Source organism: Myxocyprinus asiaticus, chromosome 9 (assembly GCF_019703515.2).
Source record: "Myxocyprinus asiaticus isolate MX2 ecotype Aquarium Trade chromosome 9, UBuf_Myxa_2, whole genome shotgun sequence".
Lineage (NCBI taxonomy): Eukaryota > Metazoa > Chordata > Actinopteri > Cypriniformes > Catostomidae > Myxocyprinus > Myxocyprinus asiaticus.
Genome location: NC_059352.1, coordinates 12533640 through 12560563, shown reverse-complemented (window position 1 = coordinate 12560563; position 26924 = coordinate 12533640). Strand labels below are relative to the sequence as shown.

Genomic DNA, 26924 nt, shown 5'->3' with positions numbered 1-26924 from the left:
TGATTTCCAGTGAACTATAAAGGGTAATGAGAGCAATCAAAGTGGATTGTCTTTGAATAAATCAAGAAAGGGTTAAACCTTTGAATATGTCTTCAGTTCTTTTGGGTGACAAGAACCCACAAGAATAAAATAATATACTAATATATATATATATATATATATATATATATATATATATATATATATATATATATATATACACACACACACACACACACACACACACACACACACACACACACACACACACACAGTTGCGCTCAAAAGTTTGCATACCCTTGGAGAATTGGTAATATACATACCATTTTTAAAGAAAACATGAGCGAGCAGGCAAAACACATTTCTTTTATTTCTTATGGGATTCACATTCAACTGTAGGTTGTAACAGAATGGCACAATCATAAAACAAAACATGGCAACAAAGAAAAAAATGAAATGACCCCTGTTCAAAAGTCTGCATTCCCTTAGTTCTTAATACTGTGTATTGCTCCCTTTAGCAATGACAGCGTGCAGTCTTTTGTTATAGTTGTCTATGAGGCCCCAAATTCTTGCAGGTGGTATAGCTGCCCATTCGTCTTGGCAAAATGCCTCCAGGTCATGCAAAGTCTTTGGTAGTCTTGCATGAACTGCACATTTGAGATCTCCCCAGAGTGACTCGATGATATTAAAGATCAGGAGACTGTGATGGCCACTCCAGAACCTTCACCTTTTTCTGCTGTAATCACTGGAGGGTCAACTTGGCCTTGTGGTTAGGGTCATTGTCGTGCTGGAAAGTCCAAGAGCGTCCCATGCGCAGCTTTAGTGCAGGAAAATGCAAATTGTCTGCCAGTATTTTCTGATAACATGCTGCATTCATCTTGCCATCAATTTCACAAGATTCCCCGTGCCTTTAGAGCTCACACACCCCAAAACATCAGTGAGCCACCATCATGCTTCACAGTGGGGATGGTATTCTTTTCACTATAGGCCTTGTTGACCCCTCTCCAAACATAGCGCTTATGGTTGTGACCATAAAGCTCTATTTTGGTCTCGTCACTCCAAATTACAGTGTACCCGAAGCTGTGAGGCGTGTCAAGTGTTGTCAGGCATATTGTAACAGGGCTTTTTTGTGGCATTGGTGCAGTAAAGGCTTCGTTCTGGCAACTCGACCATGCAGCTAATTTTTGTTCAAGTATCGTCGTATTGTGCTCCTTGAAACAACCACACCATCTTTTTCCAGAGCAGCCTGTATTTCTCCTGAAGTTACCTGTGGGTTTTTCTTTGTATCCCAAACAATTCTTCCAGCAATTGTGGCTAAAAACTTTCTTGGTCTACCTGACCTTGGTATCAAGAGATCCCCGAATTTTCCACTTCTTAATAAGTGATTGAACAGTACTGACTGGCATTTTCAAGGCTTTGGATATCTTTTTATATCCTTTTCCATCTTTATAAAGTTCCACTACCTTGTTACGCAGGTCTTTTGACAGTTCTTTTCTGCTCCCCACGGCTCAGTATCTAGCCTGTTCAGTGCATCCACATGAGAGCTAACAAACTCATTCACTGTTTATACACAGACACTAATTGCAATTTAAAAAGCCACAGATGTGGGAAATTAAACTTTAATTGCCATTTAAACCTGTGTGTGTCACCTTGTGTCTGTAACAAGGCCAAACATTCAAGGGTATGTAAAATTTTGATCAGGGCCATTTGGGTGATTTCTGTTATCATTATGATTTAAAAAGGAGCCAAACAACTGTGATAATAAATGGCTTTATATGATCACTATCCTTAAATATAAGACTTTTGCATGATCAGTCATATTTTCAAAATCAATGCCAAAATTTCACAATTTTTGCCAGGGTATGCAAACTTTTGAGCACACCTGTGTATATATATATATATATTATTATATATACACATACATACATACATGCATACATACACACACACCGATCAGCCACAACAGTAAAACCACCTGCCTAATATTGTGTAGGTCCCACTCGTGCCACCAAAACATCGCCAACCCGCATCTCAGAATAGCATTTTGAGATGCTATTCTTCTCACCACAATTGTAAGGAGCAGTTATCTGAGTTACCGTAGACTTTGTCAGTTCGAACCAGTCTGGCCATTCTCTGTTGACCTCTCTCATCAACAAGGCATTTCCATCCGCAGAACTAGATGTTTTTTTGTTTTTGGCACCATTCTGAGTAAATTCTAGAGACTGTTGTGTGTGAAAATCCCAGAGATCGGCAGTTACAGAAATACTCAAACCAGCCCATCAGGCACCAACAATCGTCCATGCGATTATCTAATCAGCCAATCGTGTGGCAACAGTGCAGTGCATAAAATCATGCAGATACGGGTCAAGAGCTTCAGTTAATGTTCACATCAACCAAAAGAATGGGGAAAAATGTGATCTCAGTTATTTGTACCATGGCATGATTGTTGGTGCCAGACGGGCTGGTTTGAGTATCGAGACATGGTCTCTACAAGACCTCTGAAGGTGTCCTGTGGTATCTGGCACCAAGACATTAGCACCAGATCCTTCAAGTCCTGTAAGTTGCGAGGTGAAGCCATGGATCGGACTTGTTGGTCCAGCACATCCCACAAATGCTCAATCAGATTGAGATCTGGGGAATTTGGAGGCCAGGAAAACACCATGAACTCTTCATCATGTTCCTCAAACCATTCCAGAACAATGTGTGCAGTGTGGCAGGGCGCATTATCCTGTTAAAAGAGGCCACTGCCATCAGGGAATACCATTGCCATGAAGGGGTATACCTGGACTGCAACAATGTTTAGGTAGGTGGCACATGTCAAATTGATGTCTACATGAATGGTCAGACCAGGGTTTCCCAGCAGAACATTGCCCAGAGAATCACACTCCCTCCACCGGCTTGTTGTCTTCCCACAGTGCATCCTCGTGCCATCACTTCCCCAGGTAAACAGCGCACACGTACACTGCCATCCACATGATGCAAAAAACTGGACTCACCTGACCAGGCAATCTTCATCCTCTGCTCCAAGGTCCAGTTCCGATGCTCACGTGACAATTGTAAGCGCTTTCGACAGTGGACAGGGTTCATCATGGGCACTCTGACTGGTCTGTGGCTACGCAGCCTCATACGCAGCAGGGTGCGATGCACTGTGTGTTGTGACACACTTCTCCCGTAACCATCATTAAAATTTTCTGTGACTTGTGTCACAGTAGACCTTCTATCAGTTCGGACTAGACAGGATAGCCTTCGTTGCCCTCGCGCATTAATGAGACTTGGGCGCTCTATCCCTTTTGGTTTGTTCCTCCTCAGAACACTGTCGGTAGGTATTCACCACTGCTGACCGGGAGCACCCTAAAGCCTTGCCGTTTCAAAGATGCTCTGACCCAGTCGTCTGGCCATAACAATTTGGTCCTGGTCAAAGACGCTCAAGTCTTTACTCCTGCCCATTTCTCCTACATTCAACATGTTGACTGCAAGAACTGATTATTTGCTTACCATCTAATCTACCCAGACTTTGACATGTGGCTTTGTTAGGAGATTATCAACGTTATTTGCTTCACATGTGAGTGGTCATAATGTTTTGGCTCATCGACGTTTATATATATATATACACACACACACACACACACACACACACAGTAGTGGCCAAAAAATATTGGCACCCATTGTAAATATGAGCAAAGGTGGCTGTGAAACAAAATCTCCATCGCTTATACATTTGATTTTCATTCAAATAATTTACAAAAATCTAACCTTTAATTGAAGTAGAACAATTGAAAGAGGGGAAATATCTCATTATTAAATAAATATTTTTTCTCCAAAACACGTTGGTCACAATTATTGGCACCCCTAGAAATTCTTATGCGTAAAATATATCTGAAGTTTATTCCCCTTCATATTTTAAATTTTTAGTGCACCTGGGTGACTTGGAACATGAAATTGTTCAGCCATGACTTCCTCTTTCACAGGGGTATAAAAAAAAAGAGGTAACACACAGGCTAAATTCCCTTAATCATCAATCACATTGGGTTACACTAAAGGATATAGTTCTGATGTGCAGCAAAAGGTTGTTGAGCTTCACAAAATGGGAAGTGGCTATAAGAAAATAGCCAAAGCACTGAAAATGCCCATTTCCACCATCAGCGCAATAATGAACACGTTCCAATCAACTGGAGATCTTAAGAATCGGCCTGGAAAAGGACGTGTGTCTATATTGTCTCCATGCACAGTGAGGAGGATGGTTCGAGTGGCCAAATAATCTCCAGGGATCACAGCTGGAGAATTGCAGAAATTAGTTGGGTCTTGGGGTCAGAAAGTCTCAAAAAAAAAAAAAAAAAAAAAAAAAAAAAAAAATTATATATATATATATATATCAGACATCACCTACATCACCACAAGTTATTTGGGAGGGTTTCAAGAAAAAAAAAACCCTCTGCTCTCATCCAACAACAAACTCAAGCGTCTTCAGTTTGCCAGACACTACTGGAACTTCAAATGCAACCAGGTTCTATGGTCAGATGAAACAAAAAGCGTTTTTTGGCAGCAAACACCAGAGATGGGTTTGGCGAACACAGAGATGAAGTAGTACCCAATGCCCACGGTTAAATGTGGTGCTGGATCTTTAATGTTGTGGGGCTGTTTTTCCGCCAGAGGTCCTGGACATCTTGTTCGGATACATGGCATCACGGACTCTATCAAATACCAACAGATAAAAAAAAATCAAAACCTGGCTGCCTCTGCCAGAAAGCTTACAATGGGCCCTGGTTGGATCTTCCAGCAGGACAATGATCCAAAACAAACATCAAAATCAACACAAAAATGGTTCACTGACCACAAAATCAAGGTTAAGCCATGGCCATCCCAGTCCCCTGACCTGAACCCCATTGAAAATTTGTGGGGTGAACTGAAGAGGAGAGTCCACCAACAGGACCTCTGAATTTGAAGGATCTGGAGAGATTCTGTATGGAGGAATGGTCTCAGATCCCTTGCCAGGTGTTCTCCAACCTCATTAGACATTATAAGAGAAGACTCAGAGCTGTTATCTTGGCAAAGAGAGGCAGCAAAAAGTATTGAATAAAAGGGTACCAATAATTAAGGCCAATGCATTTTGGAAAAAAATATTTATTTAATAATTTTTGTAAATTTTTTGAATGAAAGATCAAAAGGATAAACTATGCAGATTTTTTTTTCACAGCCTTATTTGCTCCCATTTACCATGGGTACCAATATTTTTGGCCACTACTGTATATATATATATATATTTCATATATGCAGTTCATCCATGTCTGGAATGACATGAGGGTGAGTAAATTATGACAGAATTTTCATTTTTGTGTAAACTAACCCTTTAAATCAATATATTCAACTAAAGCTAGACCCTAACCTAAGACTGACGTCAAACTCCACCTTGTGGCTGCTCAGTTTAAGATGCATGAACAATACAATGGGCAAATACGACGTTATTTAACCTGGATGTGCTCAGTTTCAATTGAGAATCTTTACATTATTTCAATACAACCCTGTTATTAACCAGTTATTAGCAGTCTTGAGAGTAAAAGGATGCAGGGAATAATAACATTGAGAAAAAAGAAAAGGGGAGAACTGCGGCGTAAAGTCATCTAACGATCAATACAGACTAGACACTATTACACAAAATAAAGATTAATAACTAAAGCTGCATGCAGGTCAACAGCTGTCAAAGATCTGGCTGCGCTTATGTAATATGTTTGTCAACACTGCGAAAACAGAGCACGCGCGACTATTCTCAAGACATCTGTTTTCAGACTATGTCCAAATCTAAATTAATTCAGAATAAAAATAAAAAAATTGTAAAACAAAGTCGTTACCTTCACGAGTCTATGTAAAATCTTCCTTGCGCACTTTCAACAGTGTGGTGATTTCAGTCCATCAACACGTGTGTGTACTGCTTCCTGCTTTCAGGGCTGGCCGTGTCTTTACCGTAATACCCGAAATAAAGAGGGCCAACACATTCACTTTGATATTAAACTTATTCTTCTCGTTGTGTGATTTCAAATCAAATCCAGGTTTATTAATCAAATGCACAAGCAGCACAGCGATAAATCATGCAACGGTAGATGAAAAAGTGAAACAAATAAAGGGAAATAGAGCAAATAAAGAGAAAGGAAAAGTTCGTTTAAATACATAGGCTAATTTCTTGTTTAGCAAGGGTTGTTCAAGTACAAGCAGAAATGGAAACACTCTCTTCTGCAAAAAGAAAATTATAATAATAATAATTTAAAAAAAATATTTAACATGATATTTAATTGAGAAAGATCAATTGTCAGAAGGGCAAACTATAATAACATGCAACAATTTAAAGGAATATTCCGGGTTTAATACAATTTAAGCTCAATCGACAGCATTTGTGGCATGATATTGATTACCGCAAAATTACCGCTTTTCTTGAAAAAAACTATCAAAATTAGAGGTTACAGTGTGGCACTTACAATGGAAGCGAATTGGGACGATTTTTAGGGGGTGTAAAAGGCAAAAATGTGAAGCTTGTAACTTTGTAAAAGCACTTACATTACTTCCGTGAAAATTCTTGTATTATTTAAGCTGTCAAATTGTTTAAATCGTCATTTTAGGGTTTTAGGGTTTGTTGACATTACATTGTCATGGCAACGAAGTTGAAAAATTGGCTATAACTTTACACAGAAAAGGTTAGTAAGTGATTTTGTCATATTAAAATCATGTTAAAATGCATATTGTTTATGTCTTGTGGCTATACCTTTGAAACAGTGAGTATATATAACATTTATGAATTGGCCCCTATTCACTTCCATTGTAAGTGCCTCACTGGAACCCAGATTTTTGCTTTTATTAAAGAAAAGGAGGGACGAGTCAAAATTCATTTTTTGTGGCAATCAGTGTTATGCCACAAATGCTGTTGATTGAGCTTAACTTGTATTGAACCGCGAATAGTCATTTAATGTTGAATAAAAATGATTATTTTAACATATAATTGGTATTATAACACTGTTTAATACTAACAAAATAAACAGTGGTTTTCAACCTTTTTGAACCCAAGGCCCCCCCATTGTCCAAGAAAATATTTAAAGGCTTCATCCTTCCAGAAACTAGAAGTATCAACAGAATAAATTGATTAATCACTATAAAATAATGAATTTAGTTATTCCAGAAGCTTCAGCAATTGTCATAATTTATAAGATTTTATAAGTTGTTGGCTTCTATCTTAAATATTAGTTTAAATAGTAAGTTATTATTTTATCATAACCTAATATAATTTATACAATATAACTTAATATAATTTTGAGTCGTCTTGTGGTCCCCTTGTAAGTTTGCTGAAGCCCCCTAATGGGCTCCCTGGTTGAACAGCAATGCTTTAAAAATGTATTTAATCCTGAAACAATCACTTTGTAATTTAGCATAAGTGAATATAATAGAATAGAATAGAATAGAATAGAATAGAATGTCTTAAATGTATTATACTCTTTTTTTAATATTTGTAATATGTCCCTTACAAAAAATACTGTTGTTCTGCCATGGTACTAAATGATGAGGCTACCATATTCATCTACGGCATTTAAGGTACTTATAATACTGTGGTATTACCATGGTAAATTTTGTTCTTTTTTTCTTAGTTGTTCCTTATTCCACAAATACTACAATTATTTAAAGGAAAATGTTAATAACTTTAAGGTGTATTCAGTAACTTTTGTCATTGTGTCATCTTGGACATACACTGACACCTGGTGGCTTGGATCTAACATCTTTTAAAATCAATAGTTTTCAGTTTCAGATGCCATTGTAGAAATTTGGTATTCACAGTCAGCCATGATTACTTTAATCAGTGAGTGAAAGTGTCAAATATCAGGACGGTTACTGAGATTAAAGGAGTAGTATTCAGCTGATCATGTGATTCTAACATGGCAGCCCCCATGTGTGGACCCTCTCCATGTAGAATAAAACAGCTTTTATAAGGTTACTGATATGACTGGAGTCTTCATTTTAATGTGAGTGGTCATGATTTCCTACATATACTACAAAATTACAATTCATGTCTTTAGGAGTTAAACTTTTTAATAAGGAAATAATTACTGTGTGCACCTTTAAAATCATCTAAAATTAACGTCAACATCGTGCTTGAGCCTGTGTTCTAGCATTTACGGTAGTATTACGGCATTACGGTACTATTTCAAAAGTATTAGGCGTATTACGGTAAGTAGTGTAAGGTCCGCCCTTCAGAGATTCATTTACGTGCATGATATAGACGCTATGCTGAGTGAGCATCGTCCTCATCATCATTCATCACAGTAGCACAAATGATGAAGTATGGCTGCACACTACAAATATCTCCTCATGTTTTAACCAGAACCATGGTTAAAAAATTTCCACACGAACGGAATACTTTTTCACCATGAGAATTCACTGCAAGATTGTGGCGATCGCGATATGTTTCGGAGTTTTCCTACTTTTGTACTTTTTCGGGGGCAACGCTGCGGACGAGCCACCGTTAAAACAAGTTGCGAAAGAAAAACATTTCCCATTTTCGCGTGACATCGAGGACATCGCACCGGTAAAAGAAACGAAACAAACCCTCGAAGAGCCGCAAGTACCACCGAAACTAATCCGCAAAGCTGACCGCAAAGAGCCAAAGTTGAGCAGCAGAGGAGGGAATGTCAGCGCAAAGACTGGGTAGGAAATTCTTCAAGTGTGTGTGTGTGTGTGTATATATATATATATATATATATATATATATATATCATGACCAGTTTGACTGTAAGAATAATAGCTGTTTATGCGTGTGTTTTAAGTTCTTTTTCTGATTGCTGAGAACAGTGTTGAATATAATGCATGCAATATGATATCAGATATTAAATATGATGCATGTAATGTAATATATGCATATAATGCATACAGTATAATAGATGCATAGAATATATGTGTGTGTGTGTGTGCGCGCGCGCGCGCCCGTGTATTCCATTTCTTTCCTTTTAAGTTGATGATATTAAGGCAACTATTTAAATATTTCCTTTGCACATATTATTTTGTTTCTCAAGGGCATTTATGACCTCAATGTGATATGATATGCAAATACATATTTTAATAATAATTTATAAATCACTGATCTTTTGTATGACATCTGCACTGCCTGTCCGACAAGATATTCCAGCTACAATCAAATGTACTGTGACAATGACAGTTTTGGCAAAAATGTCTTATTGTTGCTTTCCTGTCTTGACATATTGAGCTACTGATTGTGCAATCTTGGGATTCTGCACTGTCCAAATCCAGATTACTATGCACACTAATATGTCTTTGATCTTACCCAAGACCACTGTTCACAGCCTATGCTGCAAAGCTGAGGAGTCGGAAGACCATGACCTCCTGTGCACATCTCAGCCACGATTATCTCAATTGTGTTTTCATAATGGCTTATTAAAAAGGTCACCTTGAATGCAACTACCACATTCCCAAAGGGCTCACAAGCTTAAGCAATAGAGGACAAAATCAATGATTGGTTGTTCTGAGTAAGTGCACATAGTCCCTTGTGACTGAATCGAGTCGTTTATTCATTAGGGTGATCCGTCTTTTCTGAGATATAATTAAAAGGAGTTGTCCAATTTATTTTTCAAGTGAGCTAAAATATGGGTTTTATTTGCAGCTTTATCTCGGTGAGATTAAATCGGTAATGTCAAAGCTGGTGAACTTAACTATAGATGTTTTCATTTGCGTCTCTATGGATTTGTTCACACTGTACAAAATATTTGGTTTTTGAATCCGATCTTTAGGACTAACTGTCCACACTGTAAGTGTGCAAGTGATGAAATATGATCTGTTTTTTTAGACAGTGTAGTCAGTATCTGGGGTGTCTAAATTGTTTGCAAAAGTAATGATATAGCCTTGGTGTCAACACAGTGGCAAAAATATCTTCTCATTAGGTTTGGGATTGATGACTTTTTTTATGCATCGATAATCAGAAGATTTTCCCGATGAATATCGATATACATCGGTTATCGGGATTTTTTCAGATATAAATAGGGCTACCCATTGCACAATAGTCTTTTTTCAAATTTATTTTCAAACATATTTCTCAACACAACTTCGGTAAAGTGGCATGGTAAATTAAAGGTTGCACACTGGACGCATCTGGCGGATGATATGACGCATTCTAAAATTTGAATAATTATATTCTATGAAGGTACATACATCGCTGTGCGGTCTCGCCAAAAATCTGCCGCGCCACTGAGCGTAATTTGCATAATTTTCCATTAGATTCGACCAAAATCATTATCAAAGGACAAAGATTATTTACTCTAGCCATTAGTGGAAGATATATTGTGTGTATGCATCTTTCATATAGCCTACACAATGTATTTTCAGTTACAAGTATGTCTTTTTGTGGTTTCGAAAGCTTGAATGAAACCTCTTCAAAGATACATACAGAGAAATTGCATAATAATTTCTAATCGTTCAGTTTGCGCAGTTAAACCAGTTTAATACACTAACCTGCAAACTCATGAATGCCACTTTCTTTCTTGAAGTAGAAAAACCTTTGTAACTTTTGTGTGTACGCTTCCTGTGCAAGGATCTCTAAAATTCCTGTCCTATGTTGTGATACCTGTGCCTTGCGACGTGCTCCAGTAAATATCACCTTCTTGTGGTCTCCTAACGCTATTATGCCAGATATTCAACAGAAGCCCAACTGAGTGAATTGGAAAGCACGCAAATTTGGATTCTTGTTTAAATGTCGGCTAGTGTTAATATATCAATGCCTCAAAAATATATTGATAAAATAACGTGCCGATCAATAATGAAGATTTTATGACATGCCTACTTCTCATGCTACAACTAAGAGTAGCTGTCTGTAGCTGTGTTTCCATTAGGGATGTTCACATGTAATCGATTAATCGAGTACTCGTTCAGCTTTAAATATTCGACTAGTAAAAACTCTACTCAAATATTGCAATTTGATTTTCCTTTGTACCTTTGCCTGCCATGGGCAACATAGAAACCGCTTCATTCACCTAAATCTTGCCATTAGTTCGCCCAAAAAGAAAATTCTGCCATTTATTTAAAGTGATTTTATCACTTCAGAAGACTTGCAATGTATGTTTCTATGTGTGAGAGCAATTTATTTATTTATTTATTTTTTCATTTTTGAATCTAGATCTTGTTGTTTATGCATAATGCTCATTTTTCATAAGAAAAACGTGTTCAAAATTTAAGGTTGAACTTAAATTCAAGTAATTGATTACTGGTACTCGTTTTTTTATGTGTTAGAATACTCGACTATAAAATGACTCAAAATGCTCATCTCTAGTTTCCATCTACATATTTTTATGCAGATTTTGGAATACCTCATAAAAATGCTGGATGGAATTGCTAAAATGTGAATAAAATCTTTACATTTTGTTATTATTTGATAAGAAGACATGCTCATAAACTGTGATGGAAACAAATGTACAGAATGTATTCCTATAGAATTTATATAGGAATATAGGTGCGCATCAAAAAAGTAATCTGACTGCCTCAACAAACCATGAATACATGATTCGCTCAGAAAAAAATCCTCTATCATTGCATAACATCTTAAATGTCTGCCGCTGAACGGCAGCAAACATGAAGTTGTCAGAATGTGTAGAGACAGGACCCAAAAGCAGAGGGAAAGTTCAACTGAAATTTATTTACAACTCAAACAGAAAAGTTCATTCTTCAAACAAAGTCAAGCCCAGGAACTTTCTCCCCCGAGACGTAGCCAGAGAACTGAGGAATCTTCCACCACAGGGATACTGGGCAAAGCGCTGGCGAAGGCAGCGACCAACAAAAAGGAAATCTCTCCACACGAGCAGGCTCCAACTATAAGAGAGCACAGTTACACAAACGGTAAATGTTGCAACACGACAGTAGACAATGATCCGACCTCGGACATGACACACGCAGGGGTTTAAATAAGAGAAACAAACACACGGCAGGTGTCGCTCGCAGCTGAAGGTTGTAATAATCAGCGTTGCCATGGAAACAATCAGAGTTCCCATGGAAATGCTGATTCAGCATTCCAGCGACCCCTGAAACACATATGGGCAAAACGTAAACACGCTTTGACAGAAACAGACAAGGGAACAATGATACCATGGTTCTCATAAGGTGAACACACAACCTGGCAAGGTGCCATGACGTGTCATCACCGGAGGGCACACGGCGGCACAGCGATTTTTTTTTTTTTTTTTTTTTTTTTTTTTTTTTTTTTTTTTTAACCCACTGCCAGACCCATGCGGCCACACAAAACACAAACACAAAACACAAGACAGACAGGGGACGATGATGTCATGGTCCTCATCAGACAAAGCCCAGCCTGACCGGTTGACAGAACCATGACATCACCGGAGGGCTCACAGCGGTGACGCGCACACGGCGGTCCAAACAACCAGACCCGTTCGCTCACACAAAGGTGGAACACAAAACACAAAGGCAGGCTAATACTGCCACGGTCCCGTCAGGTAGAACCTAAACCTGACAAGGTGATCGGACCGTGACAGAAGTTCACCAGTGTTTGGTCTGCACGCTCTAAACCCCAAGTATTTTGTTACATTTACAAACAGAGCCACTGCAACTTCCATGTTCATTTCTGTTTTGCTGATATTCTATTTTTTTCTATTTTGCATATTCTATTTTGATGATTTTGTTCTCTTAAACACTTGGGATGGAAACGCTGCTTTATTTGCTAATTGTTTTTGCAATATTCTGATTTTGCGTGTAAGTAAAATGCATAACTTGTATAGAAACATAATTAGTGTGGAAAGGATGGAAAATGTCTCACGAGGCACATGAAAGAACATAAGCATCCAAATTTACTACATAATAAATGTCACAGTTTGCCATATGAGGCAAGACTGAGTAAAAATTTGTATTCAGACAGCGTTATTGTACACTTTGTATGACATAAAATTGCCATCGCATTCCAAATTACGCAAAACTTACCTGTAATCTGATCTGACCGTTCAGACCGAGACTCATTCTCATGATCTTATGAACAACATTCGTAGATCATATTATTGCTGCCTGTCTGAACCTAGCCTATTTTTTATAGTGTAAAATCATTAATGCCACTGGACAGTCTCTGAATTGAGGATGAGTTTAATATTCATTGCTTGTCCTCTTTCAGTAAGCATATGTTATCACCAGTTTGACAGTTTCAAATAAACAGTGCTAATTGCGGTTGTGAGATATCTTGACCTTTTGACCCTCCTGTTGGCTATCTAGCAGCGATCTGTCTTGATGTCCACACCCCTGCGAGTGTTTTATGCTGATAAACATGTGATGCAACAGGCTGATACAGCCATGGGGGAATTAGTTAAACAGATCCACTGCACAAACAGGAGGGATGAGAGAGTGTGATTTGGAAAAGGCTCTATGCATTTAATTCCTGGCTCCTTATCTATCTCCACAGAGGAAGGGGCCAAGCTGTTTCGTCCTATTCGACCTGTTGTTTTTATTTGGAATTGATTAGCTCCTTTTATAAAAGGACGTTTTTCCTTTTTAAGTGCATCCTCCAGACGTGCTTCCTGCCTCACTAGTGCAAAACAGACAAATGGTCCCTGATGGCATATCGCATTTAATAAATTCTACACAAAATCCAGCAACGATAGGTTACAGTGCTATGCCACTGCAAATACACATTAGAAAGTTCAATTGAAAATTTTGACACAACCTGAGTAGACCTACATGGCCTGCTATAATTGACACTTGACGATTAGTTCATTGTGACAGCTGTAATTGTAATCTCGATTATTTATTCGATTAATTGTGCAGCCCTAGTTCCAACAGGAAAATGGTTGCAATGGACCACAATAGAGGTAGACCGATATATCGGTTTTACAGATTAATCTGTGCTGATAGTTGCTTTTTGGAACTGGTTATCGGGAAAAATCTATACAGATAGTTTTTTTTTTAAAATTATTATTCCTTATAAATAAACCTCATCTGTAGGGCTCCAGACAGCAGCTAAAATAGTTGCAAATGTGACCAAAAATAATTGATTTCAACAATAATTTAAAATCTAGTCACCACTGGATACAGTTGGGTTGTGTGTGTTCATATGCAGTTTCTTTTTTTTAATTTACTTTTTTACCTTTTTTCCCCCAATTTGGACTGCCCAGTTCCCAGTGCGCTTTTAAGTCCTCGTGGTCGCGTAGTGATTCGCCTCAATCCGGGTGGCAGAAGATGAATCCCAGCTGCCTCCGCATTTGAGACCATCAACCCACGCATCTTATCACGTGGCTTGTTGAGCGCGTCGCCACGGAGACATAACACGTGTGGAGTCTTCACGCCATCCACCGTGGCATCCGCGCTCAACTCACCACACGCCTCACCGAGAACGAACCACATTATAGCGACCACGAGGAGGACTCTACCCTCCCTAGCAACTGGGCCAATTTGGTTGATTAGGAGACCTGGCTGGAGTCACTCAGCACACCCTGGGATTCGAACTAGTGAAATCCAGGAGTGGTAGCCAGCGTCTTTTACCACTGAGCTACCCAGGCCCCCTCGTATGCAGTTTCATCAGATATCATCTTGTGAGTTATTGAATACATCTATAGAGCGCACACCAGTGTGTCTCGCGCCGCTTTTGCCCATTCTGTTTCTGAGGAGCTCGCTGCACCGCACGCAAAAACAAACCCGGCGGGAGAGAGTTGTGAACAAATGACTCTTTCTCAGTGAATCAGCCATCAGTGAGCTCACAACTGGGTGTGCAGACATTTCCTAATAAGAGTCCCATGTGTATTTCGGGCTTCTTTATAATTAAAAGTCCCGTATTGTGTACCAGTTTTTTTTTCTTCTGGTAATTATTGATTGGGATTGGAGTAGCACAATGTAACAATTAACGATGGCAAAGGAGGAAGCTGGGACTGGCTTGACAAACACATAGATATTTAATGAAATTTTTCAGCGTAAAAAGAAACAAAAACACACACTGCTTTTCAGCCAGCTGCGTCAAATCATAAAAACACTCAAACACGCGGACAAGCATCGTACATCTCTCTCCCGTCTGCCGCTGTCTCTTCTCCTTAAATACTCCCACCTCCCCTCGCTGGAACGCAGGTGGAAGTCATTCGCCACTTATCTTCCCGGCCTCGCTCTGCCCAGACGCCGCTTGGCTCCGCCCTGCTTACCACACACAATAAAATGCATGAACTTCATTCAAGTTGCACTCTTGTAGTCTCTGTGTCTGGGCCATCTGGTAACAGTAAAAGACTAAGGCAGTATTGTAAATCAATTTATATACTGTATATATATATATATATATATATATATAAAATATACACACACAATTGGACAATTGAGGGACTTGTACACAACTATTACACAAGGTGCAAACCTTCATTGATGCTCAAGAAGACAACACACTACTATATGCATACTATATTTTATGTAATTATCTGTAATGTAGATTGTGAAGAGCAGTATAAAATAAAAAAATCTTTTACATTTATGAGACAAAAGGGAATACAAACTTATCTTCTCAACTAAATACCTGTATACTGTTTATTAAGCCTCTGATTAATGGGTTATCAGCTGTCTTCGGCTTTCTATCTTGTTTCTGAACAGCAATCTGAATCAAGCAATTCTGTGATTTGGCAACTAAAAACAGCCATTTATGTTTCAGTTTAGGAGCCAATGGCTCCTAAGTCATTTTTTTAGTCTGGAGCCCTGATCTGGTGAAATATATAAATATAAATATATATAAATATATATATATATATATATATATATATATATATATATATATATATATACACACACACACACACACACACACACACACACACACATACTGTTGAAGTCAGAAGTTTACATACACTTAGGTTGAAGTCATTAAAACTCATTTTTTAACCAATCATTTAATATTAGCAAACTATAGTTTTGTTTAGGTTAAGTTGTTTAGGACATCTACTTTGTTCATGACATGAATAATTTTTCCAACAATTGTTTACAGACAGATTGTTTAACTTTTAATTGACTATATCACAATTCCAGTGGGTCAGAAGTTTACATACACTAAGTTAACTGTGCCTTTAAGCAGCTTGGAAAATTCCAGAAAATGATGTCAAGCCTTTAGACAATTAGCCAATTAGCTTCTGATAGGAGGTGTACTGATTTGGAGGTGTACCTGTGGATGAATTTTAAGGCCTACCTTCAAACTCAGTGCCTCTTTGATTGACATCATGGGAAAATCAAAAGAAATCAGCCAAGACCTCAGAAAAAAATATTGTGGACCTCCACAAGTCTGGTTCATCCTTGGAAGCAATTCCCAAATGCCTGAAGGTACCACGTTCATCTGTACAAACAATAGTATGCAAGTATAAACACCATGGGACCACGCAGCCATCATACAGCTCAGGAAGGAGACGCATTCTGTCATGAAGCCAGTGCTCCAAAACTGCCATAATAAATCCAGACTACAGTTTTCAAGTGCACAAGGGGACAAAGATCTTACTTTTTGGAGACATTTCCTCTGGTCTGATGAAACAAAAATTGAACTGTTTGGCCATAATGACCATCGTTATATTTGGAGGAAAAATGGTGAGGCTTGCAAGCTGAAGAACACCATCCCAACCGTGAAGCATGCGGGTGGCAGCATCATGTTTTGGGGGTGCATTGATGCAGGGGGGACTGGTGCACTTCACAAAATAGATGGTATCATGAGAAAAGAAACTTATGTGGATATATATTGAAGCAACATCTCAAGATATCAGCCATGAAGTTAAAGCTTGGTAATGGACAATGACCCCAAGCATACCGCCAAACCTATGTGGAAGGCTACCCAAAACTTTTGACCCAAGTTAAACAATTGAAATGCTACCAAATACTAACAAATTGTATGTAAACTTCTGACCCACTGGGAATGTGATGAAAGAAATAAAAGCTGAAATAAATCATTCCATCTACTATTATTTTGATATATCAACTGCTTTTGTTTTCAGCAAACTTAACATGTGTAAATATTTGTAAATATATTAACATAAAAAGATTGAACAACTAAGACATAAACTGAACAAGTTTTACAGACATGTGACTAACAGAAATGGAATAATGTGTCCCTGAACAAAGGGGGGACAAAATCAAAAGTTGCAGTCAGTATCTGGTGTGGCCACCAGCTGCATTAAGTACTGCACTGCGTCTCCTCCTCATGGACTGCACCAGATTTGCCAGTTCTTGCTGTGAGATGTTACCCCACTCTTCCACCAAGGCACTTGCAAGTTCCCAGACATATCTGGGGGGAATGGCCCTTGCCCTCACCCTCCGACCAACAGGTCCCAGACATGCTCAATGGGATTGAGATCCGGGCTATTCGCTGGCCATGGCAGAACACTGACATTCCTGTCTTGCAGGAAATCACGCACAGAACGAGCAGTATGGCTGGTGGCATTGTCATGCTGGAGGGTCATGTCAGGATGAGCCTGCAAGAAAAGGTACAACATGAGGGAGGAGGATGTCTTCCCTGTAACGCATAGTGTTGAGATTGCCTGCAATGACAACAAGCTCAGTCCGATGATGCTGTGACACACCTCCCCAGACCATGACAGACCCTCCACCTCCAAATCGATCCCGTTCCAGAGTACAGGCCTTGGTGTAACGCTCATTCCTTCGACAATAAACGCAAGTCCGACCATCACCCCTGGTGAGACAAAACCGTGACTCGTCAGTGAAGAGCACTTTTTGCCAGTCCTGTCTGGTCCAGCGAAGGTGGGTTTGTGCCCATAGGCGACATTGTTGCTGGTGATGTCTGGTGAGGACCTGCCTTACGACAGGCCTACAAGCCCTCAGTCCAGCCTCTCTCAGCCTATTGCGGACAGTCTGATCACTGATGGAGGGATTGTGCATTCCTGGTGTAACTCAGGCAGTTGTTGTTGCCATCCTGTACCTGTCCCGCAGGTGTGATATTCGGATGTACCAATCCTGTGCAGGTGTTGTTACACGTGGTCTGCCACTGCGAGGACGATCAGCTGTCCTTCCTGTCTTCCTGTAGCGCTGTCTTAGGCGTCTCACAGTACGGACATTGCAATTTATTGCCCTGGCCACATCTGCCGTCCTTATGCCTCCATGGAGCATGCCTAAGGCACGCTCAAGCAGCTGAGCAGGAACCCTGTGCATCTTTCTTTTGGTGTTTTTCAGAGTCAGTAGAAAGGTCTCTTTAAAAAGCACACTTATATATATATTTTTATGGAGTGAATTTTTAGTATATATTAAATATTTTGTAACAAGTTCATTGAATTTCAGCAATTTAATGTTAACATATATTTTATTTATGCACACAAAAGACACAACAACTTTGTTTGTTTTTATTTGCAACTTTATTTTTGCACTGCTGCATCTGGGATACAAGGATACAGCAAAAATATATTTTTTTGGACACAATAATTTTTTTTTTTGCACCCTTTTTTCCCCCACTCAGACACCAAGAATACAGCTTTTTTGTTGCACCAAAGTAATTTTTTTTTTTTGGTTGCACTATATTTTTGTTTGCACTGCTGTAGCTGCCACTGAAGGGCCCAGAGATCAGCGCCAGAGGCAATGATGGACCAGGTTATGGGGCTAGTCATGACGGATCTCAAAGAACTTCTGAGCCTGCCTCCCCACATTGATGACCACTCACTTGAGTCTTGTGCCACCACTTTAGGATTTAATGGAATGGCTTCACATTTTCTGTCCAAAATGATGTCCAGGGTCTCATTCTCCATGTGTGGAAAGGACTGCTCACTTGTGTCTTTGGTCACCTGCTCAGGATCTGATGGAATGGCATCACTTGTTGTGCCTGAAGTGATGTCCTGGGTCTGAGTCTCCATGTGAGGAAAGGACTGCTCACATGGTTCTTGTCCACCTGCTCAGGATTTGATGGAATGGCATTACTTGTGCCTGAAGTGATGTCCAGGGTCTCATTCTCCATGTGAGGTGAGGATTGCTCACTTAAGTTTTGTGCCACCTGCTCAGGATCTGATGGAATGGAATAAAGTGTGTCCAAAGCGATGTCCAGGGTCTGATTCTCCATGTGAGGAGAGGGCACTTTCTTGGGCTGCAGGACAGGTGGTAAAGGTAGTGTTATTTCAGAGCTGGCAGGCAATTCGGTAGCAATGTGAGGCACTTTCATTTCAGTGCTCTCCTGTCGAGTCTCTTTTTTTTTCTCACCCAATTAGGAATGCCCAATTCCCAGTGCACTTTTAAGTCCTCGTGGTCGCGTAGTGATTCGCCTCAATCTGGGTGGTGGAGGATGAATCCCAGTTGCCTCTGTGTCTGAGACCATCAACCCGTGCATCTTATCATGTGGCTTGTTGAGCACGTTGCCACGGAGACATAGCGCGTGTGGAGGCTTCACGCCATCCACCGCGGCATCCGCGCTCAACTCGCCACGCGCCCCACCGAGAACGAACCACATTATAGCGACCACGAGGAGGTTACCCCATGTGACTCTACCCTCCCTAGCAACCATCTTTTACCACTGAGCTACCCAGGCCCCTTTGTCAAATCTCTTTAATGAAGACATCAGACGATGGGTCAGAGCTTTCCTGGTGCTCACGTTGGTCTTTCTTCATGGCACTTTTGGACAGAGCAACACTCAACGTCCTCTTGCCAACAAAATGTCCATTCATTGCTGTCAAAGCCATCATGGTGACTTCAGGAGTGGAGAAGGCCACAAATCCAAACCCTTTGCTTCATCCGTTCTGCATCACGGTGGCACTGGTGATGGTTCCAGATCGAGAGAAGATTCGGTGGAGCTGCTCGCTGCCCAGGCAGTACGGCAGGTTTGAGACATAAAGACTTACACCTGGGTAACAGCTCTTCTGTTCCTTATTCTCAGGATGTTTAAACGGTCTTTAGCTCCGTTTAATGCTCCATCGGTCTCTTAGCCTTTCTCTCCACCTTTCTCTCTGCCTTTCGCTCTGGCTGACACGACACCAGATGCTCCACCTTCCTCTCTGCCTTTATCTCCACCTTTCGCTCAACTGGACGCTTCTTGATGTTGCCCTTTTCACTTTTCGGCCGGCCCAGGAGGTCCTCGCCAATCAGCGCATTCAGAGCTTTTCCTGCATCACCGAAGTATGCAAAGACAACTTTACCATACCCCTGAGTAGTGTTGTCAAAAGTACTGGTACTTCGGTACCAAGTTGATACTAAAATATAAAAGTTGTAATGATACCAGTGTTTCTGCACTACCAGTAGTACCGAGGTCCGACTCAATCTGGTACCAGCGCACAGTATGACTGACACACGACTGCTTTAAAATGCTCCTTTTGAGCACATGCTTTGTTACCCCTTACACTGAAATGTCCTAGTGTGATTTATTAAAATGCTAAAGGCTGCAATCTTAGTGTGGAAGAGATGCGTACTTTAAATGAATGTATAAATCCGACCGCTCAAACACTGGAAACTCTACAGACATTGAGAATCACTCATGACACATTGTATCAGATGACAGAGCAGAGCACTACTACTGCGAACCACGCAGCACATGTAAACTATATATAATTAAATCACAGCATATGCGCTTTAATCTAAACTCAACTGTATTTATACAGCATTTAAAACAACAGAGTTATTACTGTGTGCTTCACAGTAATCAAAATTAAAACATAACAATTAAAAATTACCATATACAGAAACACCAGTAATCTAAAACGCAAAATACAAACACTCCAAAACTATCATACATTTCATTTGTCAGACTCAAAGGCCAGTGTAAAAAGATGAGATTTCAGACATGACTGAAAAGTCTGTCGCAAACTGTTTGTCCAGAAAGTGAAGATTCAGGCAAAAAATACACGTCATAATAAAAGCACATTTCAAAATATAAGCTAGAGCTCAGAAAATGTGACCGAAATATATATTACTACTGTAAAATTTAATATTCACTGAAATAATAATAATAATTATATTAAGCAGTATATCACAAGCAGATTGCTGTTGAATAAAAGTTTAGCAAAAAAAATGCAATGACATGTTTAAAAGTTCTGTTTTCACTTCTTAAGTGAATTTTTAAGAATTAATTGATTAGACATCATTTTGATGATGAAATTAAATTAAACTCTAAAACATGGAGTTCTGGAAAATAAAAATAATATTAACATAAAAGAAAACATGATTTGGTAAAGAATAAAACAGGTTTCAGCGGGGTGCTACTTAAAACATTTAAACAATGCATTAGGGCTGGGCGATGTGTAAAAATTATTTTATCGATAATCGCCTAAAAAACATTGCGATATCCGATTACATTGTCAACCCCCTGCCGAGGGTCTATGAAGTTTGTTTTGCTTTAAAAATGTAATTTATTGGGGGCCTGGGTAGCTCAGCGAGTAAAGATGCTGGCTTCCACACCTGGAGTCGCAAGTTTGAATCCAGGGTGTGCTGAGTGACTCCAGCCAGGTCTCCTAGGCAACCAAATTTGCCCAGTTGCTAGGGAGGGTAGAGTCACATGGGGTAACCACCTCGTGGTCGCTATAATGTGGTTCGCTCTCGGTGGGGCGTGTGGTGAGTTGTGCGTAGATGCCGCGGAAAATAATGTGAAGCCTCCACACACGCTATGTCTCAGCGGTAACGTGCTCAACAAACCACATGATAAGATGCGCAGGTTGACGCGGAGGCAACTGAGATTCGTCCTCCACACCCGGATTGAGGCGAGTCACTACGCCACCACAAGGACTTAGAGCACATTGGGAATTGGGCATTCTAAATTGGGGAGAAAAAGGGGAGAAAATTATTATTGATATTTTATTTATTTATTGAAACACGAAAAACATAAACAAAAGACATTTCTAAATTCAAATAGCACTTTAAACGAAAAAGCAATAAAATAATGAAGTGATCAAAAAATCTTATTTAACCACCTCCCCAAATCCAAACATTTACCGTCTCCATTTGCCATCACGCCAGCATCCGTCAACGACAACAGGTGAAAAATTACTAATAGCCTACAGATTAAAAACTGTAGATTACGACATTAAGATTACACAATCATATGTGTAAAGATAATAATAATCATAATAATAAAGCCTAATAAATTTCCTTGTGTTCTCAAAATAATGCTGCCAAATGTGTGTTCTTATCGAATTTGTGTTTGTATTGCGTTTTGGTAATACAGTTAATGCTGCCTAAAGAAAAGAAAATAGAACTCAATTTTAGGTTCAAGGTGAACGTCTTGAATTATTTTATTATTTGATCACTTTCGTCTTTAATACAAAGATATATATTACTGAACCTGCAGAGTTGCTTTCACAATGCATGATAACCGCGTGGAAATAGCGTGAACTAAACTTAAAGCACCTCCCGAGATGATCGGAGATAATTTGCAGCATTCTCATAGACAACATTATTCTTGCAAACAGTTTTCAGATGAATGAAACAGAGAAAAAAAGAGTGAAAACTCTTTACATGCACTTGTTCCACAGGACCGGCTCGTGCTGTACATCTCTGAACAAACATCGAATCAGACACAAGCTTTGATAGTTTTTTTTTTTTTGTCTTTTCTTAAAAATATAATAAAGTGTGATTCTTCAAGTGCATGTCTTTGTGACTAACAGCATTTCTTGTCATGCGCCACTCATACGTCTTACATGTCGCCTGCCTGTTGCGGGTAGATAAGCAAAATTACCTGCACATTAAATACATTTGGATGAGGAGCTTGCAAATTGGATTTAGCCTTGTTGCATGTAGCAGGTGGCGGGTGCTAGCTTCACATCCTGGGCTACTGTTTAATATATTTGGCGACTTCCCAGATCCATGGTTTTGCTATTTCCTGATTGTCGATCATCGTCTGTTCGCAGCTGGCATCGGGATCATTGTAAGACATCGTCGATATCTGATTACATCGTCCTATCGCCCAGCCCTACAATGCATCCTTGATTGAAAAACACTGGAAGGACACATGCATTTCTTTTAATTTATTATTTACATTGAAATGTAACTTTCTAAATAGGCTAAACAGGTGTGTTCAATAGCACATCTCACTACCCCTGAGAGTGTTGTGTTGTGCTGTCTCTGCACACCCTCAGATAACTGATGGGACCGAATGACGTAAATGTTAAAAAGAGCAGCTTTTTGTCCACCTCTGGCTGAAGGTCACTCACAAGCAGTGCTCCACTTTGGTCTCCTTTTTCAGAGACACGTTTGTAGGAAGAGGCCATTTTAGCTGTAAAAAAGTGCAGTATAAGTGCTGTAGTCACATTTAACTAGCAGCAATTGAAGGATTCTGCTCCTTCTTTGGGCTACGAAAATTGCAAATCTTGTTCAAACATTTTATTATTTTGTATACTCTGTAACCAACTATGATGTCACCAAGAGTTCCATTCTTATCTGTTCAGTGAGAGCTGTTCAACTGTTAAGAAAAACAACTAAGTTAAGATAAATTATGTGGATATTGGTTTTGTTCAATTTTGACCCTGATTTATGTTTAGATGAAAATGAACATTGAACAAGTTATTGTGCGTCATCAGCCTGAAACACAATAAGAGTGATTCACATGGCACTAAAATAAGGCCATAAACATAAATAACAAAAAAATAAAATAAAACAAACCCCTATGCAATAAATATAAAGCTAAACTTAGTATATTAAAGCTGAAAACTAAGAAGTTTGCACAGTTTAAGTTTTTTTTATTAAACCCCCATGGTGGGGGACAAATCCCTTTTTTTTTTTTTGGCAATAAAAAAATAAATAACAAAATATATGACTTTCTTTTGCTATACATTTTTTTTTTTAATTGTACTGGTGTTTTTTAACTTAAATATTGGTCTGTTTCTCTCACAAAGCTGTACAATTCATCAATTTCAACTTTTGTATTCCACGAAAGAATTAAAGGTGCACTCAGTAATTTTTCCCTCATTAAAAAAGTTTATCTCCTAAACATTAATTGTTATTTTGCAATATATGTAGGAAATAATGAGCACTCACATTAAAATGAAGACCCCAGTCATATCAGCCCTCTCGTGAACGTGCATACTGCTGCTTAACGAACGCTATGATTTATGGTTAAAAAGTACTTAAATATTGGTCTTTTTCACACAAAAAAGCAATCGTATCACTTTATAAGACATTCAATTAACCACTGGAGTCATATGGATGACATTTAATGCTGATTGTCTGCGTTTTTTGGAGCATCAAAAATTGTGTTACCATCCACATCCATTATAAGGACATACTGAGCTAAGATATTTTTCTTCAAATGTGTTCTGCTGAAGAAAGGAAGTCATATACATCTGGGATGGCATGAGGGTGAGTAAATGGAGAATTTTCATTTTTGGGTGAATTATCCCTTTAATTTTAGTAACCGTCCTGTTATTTGACACTTTCACTCATTGATTAAAATAAGCATGGCTGACTGTGAATACTACATTTCTACAATGGCATCTGAAACTGAGAACTATTAAATTTAAATGATGCTGCACATCCAAGCTGCTAGGTGTCAGTGTAAGTCCAAGATGACACAAAGACAAAAATTACTGAGTGCCCCTTTAAAGTCATATGGGTTTAGAATAACTTGAAGGTGAGTAAATGATAACCATGTAAAAATCATTTTTGGGTGATCTAAACCTTAAGTCTTGTGGCCATACTTGTGAAAGTGTGTGCATTTAAAAGTTTATCCCAGAGCAATGCCTTGCTGAATAGACTTCAGTTGCAAGTATATTAATGGAAATGTGATGTTTGTTTATTGTTCATTGTACAGACTGAGGGGAGAGACTGTTTTTTCCAGTGGTAATCAGCAGTAGTGGATTTTGTCTGTGTCTATAACTTAAAGACAGAGTTACCCAAAACAGAATTCTAAATGTATCTTTTACTCACCCTGATGTTACTTCAACTGTAAGTCAAGGTTACCAAATAAAATGTGTCACCGATCTTTCACACCCTCACCCAAAACAGAAATGGAACCTGTTACTGGAAAGCTAGGAACTCAAAACACATCTCTCTGCAAGAGAACCACAAAACCCCACTGTACACTTTCCTGTAGCACCTAGGAATAAGTGTCTACTAACTGTCAAGCGAATACCTCGCTCTGTCAATTGTAATAGCCATATGATTTGAGGCAGCTGCCGCATGGCAGCCGCATTAGATAAAGCCATAAACATGTCATGGAGGAAGGCTAAGACATTTTATGTCTTACTTTTTCTCTATATCATCTCTTTTTATATATGTATTTTGTTTAACAGTTTCTGCACAGAAAGCAAAATGTATCTCCGTTGTCACCCATGCATCCTGATGCGTTGACTCTAAAAGTCAATAATGAAAATAAAAACAAATTTCATCAGTTAGTTAGATATGTGCATTGTGAGAACCTTTTTCATTGTGATGTCACTTCACAGTATCGAAAAATGCATTGCAATACAGGAAATAAAATTGAGCTTTTTTTTATCTTAAAAATTAAAGCAGTAATTAACAAAAAGATTATCAAATCGATTATCAAAATAGTAATTTGATTCAGCCCTAGAGCTACATTTTCACTGCAGGCTTTAAATTCAAAGATGCCGTGAAAAGGCTGGCTATGCCAGGGCAGGCAGGCAGACATATTTTGAAGAGGGGAAAATACTAATAATTTGGCCACTGAGTATGAAGTGCAGTTCGTAGCTTTAGGAAAAGCACTGGCTGAATTCCATACGAGCAGCCTTGAGGGCCAGACTTGAATAAGCCAACATATACCATTCTGAATATGCATTATTGGAGCTCACATTGATGTTCTCACTCTACTTTTTTTCAATTCAATACTGCTTCAGGCCAGAGACAAGGCCACATAAGGGCCAGGGTATTACTGGTCCACCCAGATTAACTACTGGTCCAAATTTATTGGTTTAGAAATAATGAGAAAAACTAAACCTGTATTTTATGGCATACACAACAGTCATAGCTCAAATACACCAACAAAGTCTCATGCCAACTTGGTACGATTACTGATGATTTAGCCATCTCGTACTATTATTACGACTTGTCATGAGACCTGTTTGGCATTGATGTATACGTACTATATTTTTGTTGTATGTACTTCATATATTCAGAAATGCATTTTTTTTTTTTTCCAAATAGAAAAACTTTGAATATGAGCAAAACTAATTTTTGTGTAAGTCCTTCATCAATCCATTCTTACTGAATGCAACCATTTATGAATAGCTGTACGAATGATTTGCACAGAAATTAATTTTGCTTGTATTTCACGAATTCAGGGTTCCCATGTGTCCTGGAAAACCTGGAATTTTGCAGTGCAGTTTTCCAGTCATGGAAAAGTCATGGAAAATGAGAAAAATACCTAAATGTCTTGGAAAATAATTATTTGTCCTGTAAAATATTTAAGTTTAATAAAATTGTTTGACTCTGTGGCTAACATGGTTTTTGTTACATATACAAAAACATGGTAACGATCGGGACTCGGGATAGTTGTCAAATACACAAATTATTATAGTTTTGTCATTGCCAGTGGCTGAACATTGTGAAACAACGTCAATGGTTGACTGTCATAAATGAAGCCCTGTCATATACATTCTCTGCTCATCGGATGTAATCTCTGCTTTGCTCCAACTACATAATTCTAACATTGCTGTTGTGTTAACTACAAAAACATTTGAGTTATAAACCTTAGACAATGGTCAGATGTTGTTTTTTTTTTTTTAACGAGTTCACAACCCAAGGTGGAGCGTGGAGATGCGGCCTATACACCTCGGGATATGAATTTACATCTCGAGTCCACTTATACCGCAGTTACCGTAGGGCCCTATGATTTCTTGATGTGGAAAACAGGGACAGAATCACTGAATCAGCCATAAAAATGGCATTAGCTATAAAAGCGGAATGTCTCGTAATTTTACACATTTGGGTTGATAAAGAATGTTTGAATACACAAATATGGAATGTCCTAGTGTAATGATTAAACTGCAAAAGGCTGTGATTTAATAAAAATAAATATATACACTCACCAAGTACTTTAT

General features: G+C 38.9%; 2 protein-coding genes across 4 annotated transcripts in view; one reads left to right on the top strand and one right to left on the bottom strand.

Moving 5' to 3' along the window:
* Positions 1 to 5928, bottom strand: part of shq1 (SHQ1, H/ACA ribonucleoprotein assembly factor) — a 68533-nt gene extending 62605 nt beyond the window's left edge. The window contains exons 1-3 of one of the 3 annotated variants that reach the window (XM_051705828.1): positions 5826 to 5885; positions 4811 to 4983; positions 4568 to 4670 (exon numbers count right to left, since the gene is read on the bottom strand). The gene's annotated coding sequence lies outside the window, so the exon portion shown is untranslated. Of the gene's footprint in view, positions 1 to 4567; positions 4671 to 4810; positions 5002 to 5825 lie in introns of those variants that run through there. The other 2 variants (XM_051705829.1, XM_051705827.1) reach the window with 2 other exon arrangements.
* Positions 5929 to 8238: 2310 nt separating this feature from the next.
* The window catches only part of LOC127445632 (glucoside xylosyltransferase 2-like), a 39238-nt gene continuing 20552 nt past the window's right edge, over positions 8239 to 26924 (top strand). The window contains exon 1 of the mRNA XM_051705832.1: positions 8239 to 8658. Within this exon, the coding sequence (XP_051561792.1) occupies positions 8381 to 8658 (278 nt within the window). The 5' untranslated portion in view covers positions 8239 to 8380. The remainder of the gene's footprint in view (positions 8659 to 26924) is intronic.